General features: G+C 48.3%; 1 protein-coding gene across 2 annotated transcripts in view; it reads right to left on the reverse strand.

Annotated features, from left to right (window-relative positions):
• Positions 1-627: 627 nt before the first annotated feature.
• Positions 628-18,144, reverse strand: part of LOXHD1 (lipoxygenase homology PLAT domains 1) — a 219,867-nt gene continuing 202,350 nt past the window's right edge. For both annotated transcript variants that reach the window (XM_059894273.1, XM_059894272.1), the window contains 4 exons: positions 14,105-14,275; positions 7,990-8,122; positions 6,476-6,634; positions 628-1,108 (listed from right to left, as the gene is read on the reverse strand). In XM_059894273.1, coding sequence (XP_059750256.1) covers positions 628-1,108; positions 6,476-6,634; positions 7,990-8,122; positions 14,105-14,275 — 944 coding nt within the window. The remainder of the gene's footprint in view (positions 1,109-6,475; positions 6,635-7,989; positions 8,123-14,104; positions 14,276-18,144) is intronic.

Here is an 18,144-nt window from a genome sequence, read left to right on the forward strand (position 1 = left end):
AGCCGGTACTTGGCAATGCGTCCTTTGTAAAGTGACAGAAAGAATCCTGTACCTGTTCACAGGGTCATAGATCCTTCCAGCTAAAATTCTTCCTCCTGGTGCTTTTCTCTGTTTGCCACTGGATTTATTGAAACTGGGAAACAGGATGCATATCTAAGTGAGCAGATGCCCAGATGAGTCCTTTGCAGGGTGTGGTTGCTAATAATTTAATTAGCCCAGCTTTTCTGGGAAAAAAGTGTTAATTAGTTTTTGCTTAAAATACATCATCTTGATGGCCTCTTCTTCCCCACTTCTATCCCCTGGGTGAAGCCCCAATTTCCCATCCACGCCTGGCAGCAAGCCTCAGCCTGGTCACTGCTATTATTGAAAAAGAAAATGCAAAAAGTTATTTTTGTGCAGCAATGGATTATGACACAGGTTGATGGATTCATCTGGATCTAGGAGACCCGAGAAGGTGGAGGACCCCACAAGCCGTTGCCCACAGTGGCCTCTGAAGGACCATGGAGCTCTGGCCCCCAGTCCCAGCTCCAGGAGGCTTTCAGGAAAGGACTGCTGAAAGCCAAGGTCGGGGGTAGCGGGTGTGGTCGGGACAAGTTGGTGGGACGGGGGAGCGAGGGCCTCTAGCCCTCAGACGGAAGGGAAGAGGTCTCTCCAGGTGAGCCCGTCGCCCCGCTTCTTGTCCAGCCACCTGCCGCAGGGGAAGATGGTGGCCACGCCGGTGCTGGTGTTGGTGACCTCCACCTTCTCCACCAGCCAGCCGGAGCAGTAGCCGCTGCTGTCGTGCTCCAGCCGCACCTTGCGCAGCTCGCCCAGCTCCAGTGTCTCCAGGAAGAAGCGGTCGGTGCTGCCCCTCTCGAACAGGTTGCGCATCTTCTGCTTCAGCTCCCGCTTGCCCGTGTCGCCGTTGGCCCCAAAGATGGTCACGAAGACGTTGGCGTCGGTGCCCGCCCCTGGCTCATAGCCCGTCGTCACGATGACCTCGTACTTGACCAGCACCAGGCTCTGGACCTTGCTGGCAAAGCTCTCCGTAGTCTTGGTGACCTCAAAAACCTTGAAGTACTTCCTCTTCCTCTTGAGGGGGATGAGGCAGTCGCAGTTGAAGAAGTACCTGGAAGGTGGGGGGAATCGGGGAGGTTAGTGCGCACCAGCCAAGGCTCACGCCCTCCCCCAGGACCCTGGGCATCCACAAGTGATTCCTTCCCCAGGTGACAGGATCTTAGGGCGGAAAATGTCTGCATTAAAATGTGAAGATGGGTCTCGTTTATCTGAAAATTGACAGTGAGTGACATCTCCATATTTTTAGTTGCTCCTTGATTTTCCTTTTCTTTTTCTCCTCACACTCCACATCCGATCCACCAGCAATTCCCATTGACCCCATCTTCACAATATGTCCAGAATCAGCCCACTTGAAAAAGTAGGCGCTATCTCACTCTCCGCCCTGCTGCCTCTCTCATCCAAGTCACCACCATCTTTGACCTGGAACGTGTCAGCTTCCTAACTGGTCTTCCTGCTTCCCGCTACCTACCGTGAATCCTCTCCGCAGCATCTAAGTGATCCTGTGGAGGTGTAAGCCCAAGAACGTCATCCTCCTGCTCAGAACCCTCCACCGGCTTCCCAGAATAATTAAAAATCACCACCTTACAAAGGCCTGCAAGACCTTACATGATCTGACCCTCCTCCCGGTGTTTACCTTTCTGACTTGTTGTCTGCCTTTCTCTAAGCTCACTCCACGCCAACCAGGCTGATCCCCTTGCCCCTTCAAAGGAACTGATGAATGGTTTTACCCAGTGTTGTCACCTTCAGAAGAGCTATGGGATCCAGAACAACAATCTCAGGCAAAGCCAAGTGGAAAAGTAGCTGTGAAATGTATGCTCCCAAACTCCTCGCACTTGGCTGAGTTGAACTATGAGTGTGTGTGTGTGTTGCGTGTGCATACACATACACGCATGTGCTCATGGACAACATAGTACAAAGGGGTGCAAAGTACTTCAGTACAACGTACTGAAGAAGCTACCACAAGCAGAAGCAAGTCCAGGGCCAAGAGAAATGGTCTTGGACCAAAAAGTCCCTTCTCTACCCCCCACCTCCAATGATAACCTCTGGGTAATGACAGTGAGTCCAATAATTACCAAGGAAGAAGTCAGAGGGCATGGTGAGAAAACACTGCATAGGGTGTAAGGGGGCCTGGGGTCTGCCCCAGCCCTGCCATCTACTACCTATGTGACTTTGATTTTCCCATTGGCAGTGCTAGAGGTTTGGACTGAACAACTGCCATGGTTTTTTTCCCATCCAAATTGCTAATATTTTAACAGCTTTGGAAATAAGCAATCCTGGCACTGGCTAATGATTTCAGGAACGCAGCCCTGAAAGAGCGTGCCCAGTGGTGCAAAATCAATTTTTAGATGAAAATACATAACAGCAAAAAGAACTTGGTTTTCTGCATGCTCACTAAATGCCTGGGCTTTGCATTCGTGCATCTCATCAACTCCCACAACAACCCTAAGTCATACGTAGACTTTGTCTTCCCATTTCACAGAAAGGAAATGAAGGCTTGGAGAAGAGAAGTCACTGCACAAGGTGACACAGAGCTGGGGCCCAGAGACGGCCTGCCTGGACACCTGACGAGCCAGCCATTTAAAGACACTTCACAAGAAATCATTATTCTGTCTTGAGATCTCTCTGCCCCCAACTTGTCACTTGATAAATCTAGATTGTTGTTACATACCATATTTTCTAAGAGGGAGATATAATCGCATTCTTTGCTTAAACATTCACTTAAAATGTATTTCTTTATGCAAATGCACTAATATACATAATTCTATATAAATGCAAAAATCCTGTGATCATATGGGTGTTCTTCTAAATGCATTCTTTTTCTTTTCCTTTTTGCTTGGCTCTATCTCCTTTTTCTCTTTCCGTACCCCTCCTGCATCTCGCCTTCACCTCAGATAACCCATGTAACAGCTGTAGATGTATCTTGCCAAATTTCCCTCCATTTCACCCAACCCTGCACAGACCCACATAGACACAGACACATTCGGGACTTCAGTGTTCCCTTTACAAAATGGATCATATAATGCATTCTTTCCCATATCTTACTTTTCTCACTCAACAATACTTCCTGGGAATTGCTCCAAGTCTTCTGGTACATATTTAATTCGGTTTTTAAAAAAAAAAATAAATTTATTTATTTATTTTTGGCTGCGTTGGGTCTTCGTTGCTGCGCTCGGGCTTTCTCTAGTTGCAGCGAGTGGGGGCTATGCTTCATCGCGGTGCGCGGGCTTCTCACTGCCGTGGCTTCTCGTTGAGGAGCACAAGCTCTAGGCACGTGGGCTCAGTAGTTGTGGCTTATGGGCTCCAGAGTGCAGGCTCAGTAGTTGTGGTGCACAGGCTTTGTTGCTCCACGGCATGTGGGATCTTCCCGGACCAGGGCTCGAACCTGTGTCCCCTGCATTGGCAGGCAGATTCTTAACCACTGCGCCACCAGGGAAACCTAATTTGTTGTTTTTAATGGCTGAAAAATATTCACTGGTGTAGTTATAAGGAAATGTTTCCTAATAGACGTAATTATAAGATCACCAAAATGTGGGACCTCAGGGCTTTGTGGAGTTAAGACTCCAGCTGCAGAAGAACATGCCAGGCTGTTCCCACTGGCAATGGGGGTAGGGTCATGGGCGAGAATAAAGGCAAGGCAGAGAATAACAAACAAAAAAATGAATATGTTAAAAAAACCAAGTAGAATAGGATCACACTTCTGTGAACAGTGTGTGTGTGTGAGACATTGGAAATATGCCAGAGAGAACAGGGTCACCAAATGCTCAAGATGGCCATCTCTGATGGGTAGGGCTTTAGAGAATTTTTACTTTGTTTTACACACTTTTTTGCCTTATTTGAATTTTAAAATGATTATGTATTATATATGATAATGGGATAAAACAACGATTCCACTTTGGGTTTTAAAAAAAGAAACAAAAGCCTCTCTGTGTGTCCTTCCACCGAGGTCCTGAGGATATTAGTGACGAAAAAGAGCTGGTCAGAAACGCTGAAGAAGAAGAGTCAGGACTGGAATTGGTTGCCACATAAAAATTTGAGATTGTTGTGTTTATGAGATTGAGATTAAATTAATTTGCATTTCATGGAAATCCAAATATTATGGTCCAACATGCTGGTTAAAAAGGAACTGTGGATCCATATACAGTGCTATTTAAGTGGTCTTTACATGGCAGAATTTAAATGTGTTCTAGAATGGTGACATGTAAATAGCCACAATGATGGAACACCCCTGTACTGTCCCCTCTCTGTATAGAGGTGATATTTTGTTGGGGGGAGGTTCTCATACACCAGGAATCACAGGCTTGAGACCAGCGCAGGTAGGTAGACTGGAGTATGACTTCTGAGAGCCCTCCAGACGAACCCCCGCCATCCTTCCCCTCCCACCGTCTCTAGAGGGCATCCAGCTCTCTTCCCTGAGAGGTGCTGGGTTATGGCCTGAGGCTACACGGCTGATCCGTGACAGCTCTAGCATCTGGGTGTCTGCACTCCCTGCACCCACTTCCCTTGGGAAGATCCCCACCCCATGGACATCCCTCCCTCCCCTTCGAGCCCAAGCACCATGCTGACAAAAGGCCACACTCTTGAGAATGTAGGAAAAGATGCTTCACTGGGAGTGGCAGATTCCACTGGATGAAAAATCCTATAACGGCCCCAGGACTGTGGGATGGGAAGTTCTTCACCCCCTTCCTCCTGACAGTAGAAGGTGCCGAGTGGTGCTGAATCTTTGGCTCTCTCTCTCTCACAGCCAACACTGTGGGTTTAAAGCTAACTCAGGTGGTGACTTATTCTTGTATTGTATTGTTTTGTTTATTTTGGGCATTTGCAGAGGTGCAGTATCAGCAGCCATGCTATTTGCCATAGGGAGACAGTTCAGGTTGCAGAAGGGGCTTTGACCTGGCCCTGGCTCGCTGGGTGAGCTGGAACTCTTCCAGGCCCCTGTATCCCAGCTCTCAAGTCCTCGTCAGTATTGCTCCTAGCAGCCACACCCAGCGACTCCTACAGGATTTACTGTTGTTCTTTTCTCAAAAAGAGGAATAAATAACATTGCAGCCTGAGAGGGAAGCTGCTATGAACTGAATCCTCTCCTCCCAAATTCACATGTTGAGGCCCCTAACCCCCAAAGTGATGGTATTTGGAGATGGCGGCTTTGGGAGGTAATCAGGTTTTGATGAGGTCCTGAGGGTGGGGACCCATGATGGGATTAGTGCCCTTATAAGAAGAGGAAGAGACTGCCAGATCTCCCTCTCTCTTTCTCTGCCATGCGAGTACACAGTGAGCTAGGAAGAGAGGCCTCATAAGAACCCAACCCTGCTGGCACCCTGATTTCTGACTTCCAGCCTCCAGAACTGTGAGAAAAGAATGCCTGTTGTTTGAGCCACCCAGTCTGTAGATTCAGTTATGGCAGCCTGAGATGGCTAAGACAGAAGTTCAAATGGGAGAACCTTTCCTGCTTAATTCCCAAAGTGGAAGCTTGGTCAGAGGCAGCCAATTCCAGGGATCCTGAAGGTGGCAGGCCGAATGTGGACAGACATTTCTCTGAGAAGCTGGGCTCCTGAAGGCTGGAGCCTGAAGCTGGGACCTGCCTGGTCAGGCAGGGCTGCTGCTTCTGTCCCATGCGCTTCTTGTGAAAGGAGTTGCCAGGAGCAGGGCCAGGCCGGGAGGGGCACGAGGGGAGCTCGGAGGGGCCGGCAGTGGTTCTGGGGGGATGTCCAACTGCCTTAGTTGCTCTTTGGGTCTACCCTCCCCGAGGCATGCGCTGCCCTTGGCCTCCCCTTCCTCATCTCCTGGTTCCTTCTTAGTGTCTTTCCTGCCTTCCAGAGCCTCAGGGCTCTTTCTGTCTTCCAACGTGGTTACCAAGTGGTTTTAATTAGAAAAACTGATGGCTGTGAACTGTTACCCAGGTAACTAAGACCCTTAATCCTCCAGAAATGCCTGAGTCCCCAGAAGGCCTTGGTGGGGGAAATGTAAATCTCCTTATCTGGGGTCCTCAGGGCCGGTGGGCCATGGGATTACTCCAGCTGGTCTCTACTCTGCCCACAGGAATGATGGGCTTTCACTCTGACTGGAGCAGCAGGCTTCACAGCTGTACCTCTTTATCATTATACAGTGATAATGGGGGAAGGGAAGGAAAGACTCAGCTGTCTGGCCCTGTCTGACTGGCTCTTCTTTCCTTCCAAAGAAGCATCACTGGAGCACCCAAGGTCATCCAGTCTAGTTCCTTGCCTCTGGGGTAAGCCTCTGGTTCAGAAAGCTCGAGAACCAGTACAGCTGCCTCTTCCCTTCCTGCCTCATATGCCTCCTGAGTGAGGTGACCTCAGCCTCAAAGGGGACACCTCACACCCTGCCTTCTGGTCCAGCCACAGGCCCTCCCCGCTAAGGGCGTGGCACTTCCTGGGGAAGAGGGCAGAGGCCCAGGACATACACGTTGCCGTACTCCATCTCGGTGATGGTGATGGTCTTGACGTGCCAGACCAGCTCTCTCTTGGGGATGAACCGGTCCTCCCTGGCGAGGTGGCCCACGCAGAGGGAGGCAATGTCTCCCAAATAGACGCTGTCAAACTCAAATGTGTCTGTGGTCCCCCTGCAGGATGCAAAGATATGGCCAGTGAGAACTGCTCATGCCCACTGAAGGAAGTAAGCATTTACTGAGTGCCAACTGTATCCTAAGCACTGGTCTGAAGAACAGAGATAGAATAGCAAGCAAGACCTGATGTCAGGTCTCCACTGCTTAAGGGTTCAGTCTAGTTTTGGAACAAGACAATCATAACCATTAAAAAGCCCTTCCGGCTACTTGGTCCCGGAATCAATGATTGGAAATATCGGATGGTGTTGGAGGTGGGTGAGGTCCTGGGCCTTGGGCATTGGGTTGAAGAGGGTGATGAGATTCAGAGAGCAGAGGCGGGGGAAGGGAAGAGTCCTCTGATGTAGATCTGACTTGGCAAAGTCAAGGGATGGGAGCAGTGGGATTGGAGGTGCAGACATTTCTGGGGGGGAGTGCTGACTTGGCTGGGTTCAGTGAGGGAAAGGGCAGTGGAAAAGAAAGGGGAGGGGCAGTCTGCGGGGGGGGGTGTCAGCTCCGACCATCCCCACTCAGAGGGGGTTTGAATAGAAGGTACAGTGGGGTTATGGCAGGGGGAGACTATGGAGGCAATTCTGGAGGCAGCGGGGAGATGAAGGGGGCTTCTGAGCAGCTCAGAGGTGGCTCAGATGTGCAGGAGGAGGTGAGAGTCTCCGGCGTGTGGCAGGCAGCCGGGAGTGCTGAGCAGAGGCACCTGTTACACGAGACCCAATTTTGATTTTCCTATAAAGCATCTTAGAGGCTCTCCCCTCCCTCCCTCCTAAAAGTCTATGCTGTCTTACATGATCCTTTTGCATTCTTATGGGTGAACGTCTCCCTTTTCAACTAGACTGTGAGCTCCTCATCTGCACGGACACAGGATAATGTCTGTGTGATTCCCGGTCCTGCCACATAGTGGGCTTGCTTTAATTAATTTATTAACTGATTTTCGTTGTAGTTTCCATTAACTTTTTAAAAATTGAAATACATTTGACATACACTATTGTGTAAATTTAAGGTGTACAACATGTTACTTGGAAACATTTATATATTGTACTGTGATTGCCATTGTAGCCATAATTAGCGCTTCTATCATATTACATAATTATCCTTTCTTTCCAGTAGTTGGAATAATATAGATTCTAGTCTCTTAGAGGGGGCTCTCTTTAAATGACAGTCCTCTCTCTTCCCTCTTCTAAATCTCCTTGTTTCATCCCTTGGAGCTCGAATGGGGTGCGCACACAGTAGGTACTCAATAAATTCTTGCTGGTTAGGCCCATTTGTATATTTATGGCCCCCACTAAAAGGGTTGGTTCTTGGGGTCGCTCTCTTACCCGCCCCACCCATCCACATTCCCCTGTGGGCACCCCTCTTCCTACTTCCTAAAGGCCCGCTGTCTAGAAGAATTTTCCACGAGAAACTCTTTGGATCGGTTCTTCCTGCCCTCCAGGATGAGCCAGACGTTCTCCCTGGTTTCGCCTCCGTTGCCGGTTTCTATGACGATCTCATAGGCTGTGGTGGAGAAGGTGGGAGAGGGTCAGCAGAGGGGAAGCAGCGCCCACCATCAGAGCAGGAGCAAACTGGCCACTCCTTGCAGGTCCTACACCTGGTCTTAGATCACAGCCTTAAGGGGGGAGGGGGCGCAGATTAAAATCGCTACAACTGAGGCACTATAAATAGAACCTGCCTCAATTTGGGGTCTAGAGTGGTGTCCTCCTTTTATTTATAGTAGCAATCTCTTTGCCTGGCAAGCATGGGAGCCACTGGAAGTGAAGGGCCAAACGCCTCTGCCTCCAGGATCCATGAGGTGGGATGAGTTTTTGGAGAGACGCTGGGGCCTGGTTCTCAGGGATGGAAGAGTCTATGAGATGCAAAGTGGAGATGGTGTGTAAAGAGAAGGGAGGAGAGGCGGGGCCCAGCTACAGAAAGGGGAGGGGAAGATCCAGTTGCCTCGAACTTTCTGTAGCAAGCAGTCTCATTCCCTGTCTTGTCTCAGCTCTCACTCCGGTGTCATGCTCAGCATCACGACCTCCCTCCCCCGCAGTTCCCACAAGCATGTCAGCATTTGCCAAGAGTCAGGACTGGGCTAGACCCTGGGCGACACTAGAACTCATCTCTAGCCCCAGACAGAAACACCGACTGCACCACAGGACAGAATAACCTTAAACAAAGGGCCAAAATAGCATGGGAGGGAGGGTAAAGCAGGCTCCCATTACCTCTCAAACCTCACCTTCCAGTACTGTCTCCCTTGCTCGCTCCACTCAGCCTCCGTGCCGTTCCAGAACAGGAGGCACACTCTGGCCTTAGAGCTCTACCTTGGGCATGTCCCCACCCCAACCCATGTTGGCTTGACTCCCTCCCTCCCCTCCTTCCTCCCTACTCAGATGTCACTTTCTCACAGAGTCTGCCAGACCACCCTAACCACACTTCCTGCCTGATTTCCCCAGCGCTGGCCCTACTGAGCTCTATTATCTTCTCTTATCACCTAGTACCTTCTAACATGCTAAGGAGTTTTACTTATTATTTTATCGTTTATTGTATTCCCCCCTCCCACTTGAATGTAAGCTCCATGAGGGCAGGGGTCTTCGTTTTGCTCACTTTTAGATCCCAGAACAGAGCCTGGCACATAGGCACTCAATAAATATTTGTTGAGTGAACAATGAATGATTGGGCTAATCGCAGTGAGCTTCATGAAGAAGATGGCGTATGAACTTGGCCTTGAAAAAGAGCCATGATTATGATCAGCAGAAAACCGAGGGATGCTCTAGGAGGAGGCAGCAGCGTAAGCAAAGATACTGAGGGGCATGAGAGGGGCTTGAAATCCACATGATCCAGCCCCACTCCCCAGGGACCAGGCTGGGATGGAGCTGGCACACAGGAGGACACAATACTTGTCTGGAGGTTTCCCTGTGCATACAGCTCTTGCTGCAGTAAGTGAATCATTGAGGATTTGGGATTCTGGATCCAAAGGGAGAGCTTGATCTCTGTGCTTTTATCTCAGAGATGTGATAAAGATAATTAGAAGGGATGGCTGTGCCTACAGCTCAATGTAACGTCAATCCCGGCCTCTCAGCAAACTGTTGCCTTTGTGACTTCTCTCAAGTCACAGGTAGAATGAATCAGGGCAAAAATGCCCACGATAGGGGAAGAGATCCACAGCACAAGCCCTGGAAGAAGAGCGGGGCTCTGCAGGTCCGACCGTTCACAGCCCAGGGACGTGAAATGGCTGAGCCACTGCCCGCGGCTCGAAGCCATTGCAGGGAGGGGGTGGTCCCACTGCCATTCTGCTTTCCCAGCAGCCGGTAAAGTATTTCTGCAAACCAGACACCTGTGAATTCAAAGTGGATCCTGGGCATTGTAGAGGAAATGGTTTGTCAGCGCCCAGGAGAGGAGGCAGGGAGCGCTAGGAACCTACTTACTCTCTACGATCAACTCAAGTGGAACATTTGAGAAGCAGCGCATGTGGACCATAAGCAATCCTCTCCTCATGGCACCGGGGAGAAGGTAGAGAAGGAAAGTGTGTAAGTGAGGACATTTAGACAGATTAGAAACAAATGTGGCCAGCTGCACCAACGGTCTTTCAATCAGCATATGTCCACCTTGGAAAGTCATTTCATCAATGGCTTGATAAAAATGTGGAAGGCATGACTCTCAGTTTTGTTTATAGGTTGCTGGGAGGAAAGGACAGAGGAGGACCAGGGACCTGAAAGAGTGGGGCCGGTAGGAGCCCAGCCTAGGAGGGGTCCGTATGAGGCTCACCCTGGGGCCAACACCCCCCAGGACCAGCCCGGCTGGAGAAAGAGGCTCAGCAGCCACCGTGCGAGTCACTCACATGAAGGGGCCACCAGCAAAGCTAGTGAATGTGGTGAATGTGGTTCAGGTGGCAGGAGAGGAGAGAGGAGATCTGGCCACCCTTGACACCTTGCCTGGGCTCTGGGCGTGGCACCCTCAGAGGGAGATGAACCAGCAACCCAGGATGCACCGAGAGGATCCAACATCCCATCAGGTGAGCAGCTCCTGAACAGACAGGTGTTTGCCTTGAGGGCAGGACTGCAGGGGCACGTGATTCCATGGAGGAGCACCAGAGGACGCCTGGGCATCTGGTGGGCGTCAGGACCTTACTGCTCCACATCGCCTTCCCCACCTCATGTTGTCAGGACCCTTGTCTGGCGAGCTCCTACCAAGTGGTTTGCATGGGGCTGAGAGTCTCGGGCCTGGACAGTCAGAATTATTCCCTAAGAGACGCTCTGTTCCCTTCCACTAAAGCTGTTAAGTTAGAAGTCTATGGGGTTGCGGGTACCAGCTGCCATCTTCTCATGATGTAGAGAAAGAAACAGTTAAGAGGAAAAGGGAGACAAACATACTAAAACCATTGTAGCCTCTGGAGACAGCCAAGTCCCAGCCAGCTCCACCTGAAACTTCCAAGTTCTGGGAACCAATATGCTCTCTTTTTGCTGGAGCCAGCTTAGGGTTGGGGTTCAGGCATGTACAACCAAGGGTCCTGACCACTCCTGAAATTTTCTGTTTGACCCCATCCCACTGGGACTGCCAAAGGATAGAAACTTCAAGAACATAAATATAAAGATGATTTTTTTTTAAAACAGAGCTGCCTTGTGGAGCAGTGAGTCTTCCATCCTTGGGGAGTTGGCCATCAAGTTAGACTGTATTTAGGCTGGAAATGTTGCAGATAAGGCTGACTGAGCAGCCCTAAAAGGCTTCAGGTGGGGGTGGATAAGAAGGAGGAGGGCTGTAAAGAGGGAGACATTGGTCTTGTTGGAGGATGTTCCAGAGAGAGATATTTTTGTCCTTCCAGGTGTGCATGTGTGTATGCATGCGTGTGTGTGTGTGTGTGTGCATGCATGAGGGTATGCATGTATGTGTGTGTGCTGTGTGCATGTGTATGCACATATGAGCATGTGATCCTACTGTTCAGGACTTAGCCTGGATTGATTACAACAAAATCTCTGGGGTGAGACTCAGACATCAGTATTACTTGAAGGCTGCCAATGGTTTTCAGCTTTGCCTGCACATTGGAATCACCTGCAGAGGCAGATGCTTGCAGAGGATGGGGAGCAGCTTCAGGAACCGCTAACAAGAGTTGGAGGTGAAGGCAGAAAACAGGAGGCTAAACAAGGTGGGGCAATGGATCCATCTGGAGTACCAGCCAGGCCCAATAAGGCTGCGGTGGTGCGATGAGTCCTGGTCTTGGAATCAGGATATATGAGTCCTAATAGCTATGGTTGGCCTTAGACATGTCACTTAACCTTTCAGGTTTTTGGTTTTCCTTACCTATGATATAGAGGGGGGAATTTTCCCCCTATCTAACTCATAGGGTGGGAGTGGGGTGGCGAGGACCCGGTGAGAGCAGGGGATGTGTGGAATGCTTTCACACACGTGAAGCTCTGTTCAAGTATGAGAGCATGTTTATTCTCACAAGCCAAGTGCCCAGAGGTGCCCCTGGGGACACAGACACAGAATGTAAGTGCCACGAGGGCAGGGTCTCTGCTTTATTCATTAGTGTGTCCCCAGAACCCACACTAGGCCGTGGCACTTAGTAGGTTTTCAATAAGTATTTGCCAAGTGGTTAAATAAAATTAGCTGAGGGTTGAAATAATTGGCTTGAACTGCGTCCCTGGCTCTCCCCAGGATAAGTCTCCATCTTAGGACATGGGTGTCACTGTCCCCCTGTGGGCAGCCTAGAGGGCGCCACTCTGCCCTCTGCAGGCTCCTAGTTAAGACGGACTGATCCAGGCCATCTCCTGGGCTCTGTGTCCCTGCCCTCCCATCTCTGGCCCACACACATCCTTCTGGAAATAATGCAAGTGCCGCTTTCCCGCTGCCAATCTCCCTGCCAACCCAAATCCCGTAGGTCTTAGCAGCTGTTTGGCAGGAAATCTGGGAAGGAAGCTCAGTGGTTATTCTCCCAGCCTCACGAATCTCTTCTCCCCTGAACACCAATGGCCCAAGGAACCTCTATTGCTTGTGTTGGCATTTGTATATTAGCCTCTCCCTCTAATGAGATTGTGAGGCTCTAAGGAAAACGACTGACTGCATCTTCTTCCATTTGCTGAGCACTAACGACTTGTGTACCTACTAAGTCCCAAAGCCTAGAGAGCTGCAGAGGGCTACAAACATGAGTGATTTTGTCCTCGACCTTTGGGAGCTTACAGTTGTGTAGGGAGAACTACACATGGACAAAGGTCAATACAAATAAACTAGAAATCACAAAGCAGTGTGCATCGCACTTAGCATCTAAAATAAACCTGGGCTCCCAGTAACTTCCCAGTAAGTGTAATTACAGAAGCTGAGAGTTCACCCTCTGAATTAGGGCAGGAATCCCCATGCAGTAAAGCTGACAGATGAATAGTTGGCCCTTGTTTGAATGCTCCCAGGGACATCAGTGTTCACTACCTCTTGACGTAGCTAAGTCCATCATTGGGTAGTTTGGACGGCATGGTGGAGAAGGCTGAGTGGCTTTCCACCAAGGATCCATGCTTCCCATGCCACGTGGTGTACAGTGCTTGCCAGGGAGTGACTGTCCAGCCAGGTATGGCATTACCCAGATGCCTTTACATCTAGGTAGAGCTGCATGACTAATAGAATGTGAGTTATTATAAGAAGGTAGGGGAGTGTGCCTTCTCCATGCTCTCTTCCCTCTGCAAGGAATGTGGGAGTCACGTGTTGAAAATGTCAGACAGGTGAGAAGAGCTTGGGTCCCTGAATCACAGTGTGGAAGGCCTCTTGCCAAACACTCACACTGGACAGTTTATTACGTGAGTGAGAAACAAATTTTGTTGTATTTAGCCATTGAGATTTGGGAGTTTATGTCTTCATGCAGCTAGTGTTACCTTAATAGCTAAGGTTGGAAAATCCTTTCTTCACATCAGGCTGTGCTATTGATAAGCCTTTGTCAAATCTGTTGGACGCAGATACTAGCATCCGTATGAAAGAAACACTCCCCTGGTCCTGGATGGCCATCCACCTTAGGGACCAATTACTCTTTCCCTTTAAACATCCCCTGAGGAAGGAACCAAAGAGAAAGTGGTTGGTGGAGAAGCTGGCTGCCCTGCACATTCTGTTTCCAGAAAGGCTTGATTTGGTGGCTGTTGTCATAGACATCAGTTGGAGAGAGTCCATGACAAAAAAATAAACCAGAGGGAGCATCACATCAAACTGCCCAGCCCAGCCCTCAGGGCAGAGTAAGCTTGTCCCCTATGGGTTTTCCTCTACCTAATTAGTCCCTGTGATTTGGGACCATGAGCTGGTACCAGTATCTTGGCTGTTCCAGGTCCATGAAACAACATTTAGGGTGCTTACTTATGTACCTCTCCAATATTATTTCCTTCATTGGGCATCTGATTCCCCTGCCGCTGTAAGGGTTCCTTCTTTAGATTTTCCAACATTGTTCCCACCTCCCTCCTGAGCTAACTCTCGTTTAACTGAAGATTCAGCCCAGGCTGAATCTAAGCAGGGCCCACCGGTCTCCCCACGTACTGGTCTCCCCCAGCTCATCGTGGATCTCATTGTTGGCACAGGCAAAGTCGCGGACCGTCTGCCTGTCGCCCTCATTCTTGGAGAGCCAGCAGTCACATTGGAAACGGAAGGTCTCATCGCGGGAATTGTCCTTCACGTCGACATAGCTCAGGTGCCAGCCAGGAAATATCCCTGTAGGAAAGAGACATGGAGACTGGGAGCTGAACGTGCTCTCTCTCCCTCCCTTATTAGACTTCCACTCCCCCTGCCCACTGGCTGTGTGGCCCTGGACAAGTTCTCTGTCCTCCTGGGCCTTTGTCTACTTGTTGATGAAATGAAGGGTTGGGTTGGATTATCTCTGAGACACTTCTAGCCCAGAGGCTATAATTCTCTTGCAAAATCCTTAACTTGGGTTCATGAACTCTTAGAGGGTCCGTGTATGTCATTTAATATGTATATGCCCATAGTATGTCCACAAGGTAACCCTACAAGGAAGGCATGTATATATTCTATTCTCACATCTTGCCTTCTCGTGTCACCTGGGGCCATGGGGGAGTCCCACTGTCCCCACCAAAAAGCCATTCTCTAGGATCAGACACTGCTCAAAGCAACAACTCTAGATCTTGCCATTGGTCTCAAGGGTTATAAACACAAAGAGACACACAAAGATGGACACACACTTCCAGTTGCCCAGTCCACAGGGAGTAGATATTAAGGCTCATGGGCAGAGCATACATACTGGCAGTCCTAGTATAGCTTCATTCCCAGTGTAAAAAGTACTTCATATGTTTTAAAACATAGATCTTTACTGAAAGTGGAAAACAGCGAGTCCTAAAACAAGTTAAATTTTAAAATAGTTCTGTCGAGTTAAAAAGTGGTGAGTTATTTTATCAACAAAATTTTTTTGGCATGCATATTTTAAGTTTTATTTAAATTCAAAATGTAAATAACAAATGGTTAGTAATAAATTGAAATAACAGAATCCAAAGCAAGATATCTGGATTCATACCCAGAGCTGCCATATACATGCTATGTGACCTTGGGCAAGTTACTTCACCTCCCTGTTCCTCATCTTTTCAGAATCACATAGAATATAAGTTCAAAAAGATTAAGAAATGATGTAAAATATTTGACTAGTAACAGTCTGGGTATTTGTTTAAGTGGATAAATGTGGGCATCAAACTGCTCGAGTGTTTACATTCTGTTAGATACACTTAAGGTGCTTTATTTTAAAATGTCAGTATTTATGATAAACTTTTTTTTAAAATTAATTAATTTATTTATTTATGGCTGTGTTGGGTCTTTGTTTCTGTGCGAGGGCTTTCTCTAGTTGCGGCAAGTGGGGGCCACTCTTCATCGCGGTGCGCGGGCCTCTCACTATCGCGGCCTCTCTTGTTGCGGAACACAGGCTCTAGACGCGCAGGCTCAGCAATTGTGGCTTACAGGCCTAGTCGTTCCGCGGCATGTGGGATCTTCCCAGACCAGGGCTCGAACCTGTGTCCCCTGCATTGGCAGGCAGATTCTCAACCACTGTGCCACCAGGGAAGCCCATGATAAACTTTTTAAAACTCAATAAATATATTTACTTTCCTGCATTAGGACCAGTTCCATCTGTAAGTTTGTAAACTGGTTGCTTTCTGAGATGATTCCTGATACTATCATACACTAATTAAACTGCTTAATAAGGCTCGAAGTATTCAGTCTAGAGATGGTGCATGTCAGACCCATGGAAGCAGTCCTAACAGGCTTCGAGAGCAGAACGTAGGAAGGAAGAGGGAGTGAAGAGGGAGGCAGAGGAAGAGAAGACAAATCGTTGGTCCTGCTGGAAGATGTCCCAGTGGAAGACATTCTTTGCTCTCCCCCAATCCCCTACCCTGTGTGTGTGTGTGTGTGTGTGTGTGTGTGAGAGAGAGAGAGAGAGACAGAGAATATGAATGAGGTGATTCCCTGTCCAGGCCTTACCCAAATCAACTACAACAGGATCTCTGGAGCGTGACCCAGGCATCAACAGTCTTTAAAGCTTCCCAGGTGATTCCAATGTGTAGCCAAGGCTGAGAACTTGAGCCTGCATCGTAATTATCTGGAGGGCTTTGTTAAAACAGATAACTGGGCCCCATCCCCAGAGATTCTGATTCAGTAGGTTTGTAGTGGGGTCCAGGAATTTCTTTCTCTAACCAGTTCTCAGTGCTGCTGGTTCTGCTGGTCCCAGAGCCACACCTTGGCTTAATGTATCAGGGTCATCTCTTCTCCTCCAGGATGATGGTCTTTCTATGATATCATGGCAATAATGATCAATGGGAATCAATGAGAATTTTGTGTTAGTGTGTGCATGAGTGTGTGTGAGTGTTAGTGGAGGGGGATGACATTAACCAGAGAGGTGGGTCATCATGAGATCACTTCTGTTGCTGGAATGCACTCTTCACCCTGCTCTACATCCTGGGCAGGTTTGACTCCTGAATTACACTTCCTGAGCTCCAGGCAGGGTGGTGACAGAGGAAAGCAGTGGGCTGATGGGAAGGGTGGATTCTGGGCTGGCTTTGACTTTATCTACAGGCCAATCCAGTGCCCCAGTGTGTGGCTGAAGACAACCAGAGGAGGAGCCTACCTGGCCCGGGTTGCCCTGCTGCTTCTTGGCAGGTTGCTCCCTTCCCTCTGCATCCCCTTGTCCTCTCTCCTCTGAAAGCATGGCATTGTCTCACCCCATCCCCAATTCTCTTTTCAAGTTTGATTCTGCAAAGAAACTTCTTCCATGGTAAATAGCAGGCTAACCCCAACCATTCTGAGATAAAGAAGCTTCATTCTCAGTTTCATGCTCACTGCGTATTTAGTTGCCTTATTTTGGAAATGTTAGGTGTGATTAACAGGGATCCTACCACAACTTCCTAGACTAATAACATATCAAACATGGGAACAGGCAGCTCTGGGCAGGCTGATGCCATGTGGCTGGGTTCTGCTGGTGAAGACACCAGAGAAGTTGACAGACCCACAGTTATAGCATGGCTAGTTGTGTGGTCAGCACTACCTGGATGGTCTCCACCATAGACCAAAAGGGAACCATCTGAATCGCACCATTAGAGAATCCATTTCTTTACAAAGTCTCCTCTTTTAGAGTCTTACTTTATTTTTTTACACAAATATAGCAAACACCCCACACTGCCTGACATCTTACCTTTTCACTTACAATCTATACCAGTACATAAATATCTGCCCATCCTTTTTCACAATTGCATGGTATTCCATTGTATGCACACAAAAGAAATTTTCTACCTTTTTCTTATTGATGGATAATTAGTTGTTAACAAGACTTTTACTTCTATATGCAATGGTATAATTACTATCCTTCTACATGCATCATAGTGATCTTTTAAAATCATAAATCGGATTTTGTGACTTCTCCATAGAAAACCCTTCAATGGCTTCCCAGCACTCTCAGAATAAAATACAAACAGCTCACTAACAACTCTAAGAATCGACATGACTTTGTCCCTTTCCATTCTGATTTCATTTCATACTACTTGCAATTTTACTTACTATATTTCACTTACACTGGCCTTTTGGTACCTTAATATATGAAATCCAGTCTTGCCTTGGAAATTTTGCATATACTTTTTTGTCTGCTTGGAACCATATACCCCAGGCTCTGAATGCCCATAGTGTTTCATCACTGAGGTGTCAGATCAAATGTCCTGTCTTTGGGAAGACCTTTCCTAACCACACTATTTGCAGAGGTTTCCTCATCCTCAATTACTTGCCATCACATCAACATGTACCCATTTCACAATCTGAAATAATTTTGTTTTTATTTCCTTGCACATTGTCTATATATTGTCTATCTTTTACTAGGTTGTAAGCCTCATGAAAGCAGGGGTCTTGCCTGATATATCCACCACTATATTTTAGTGCCTAGAGCAATGCTTAGCACATTATTCAACAAATGTTTATTGAATGCATGAGTGTGCATTATTAGTGAATAGGGAAGAACAAGGAAGAAGGACACTGGTGGTAACATTCTGTGAGTGGAGGGGGAAAATAATTCAAAGCCCCACCAGGGAGCAGTGGCC

Source organism: Balaenoptera ricei, chromosome 14 (genome assembly GCF_028023285.1).
Source record: "Balaenoptera ricei isolate mBalRic1 chromosome 14, mBalRic1.hap2, whole genome shotgun sequence".
Lineage (NCBI taxonomy): Eukaryota > Metazoa > Chordata > Mammalia > Artiodactyla > Balaenopteridae > Balaenoptera > Balaenoptera ricei.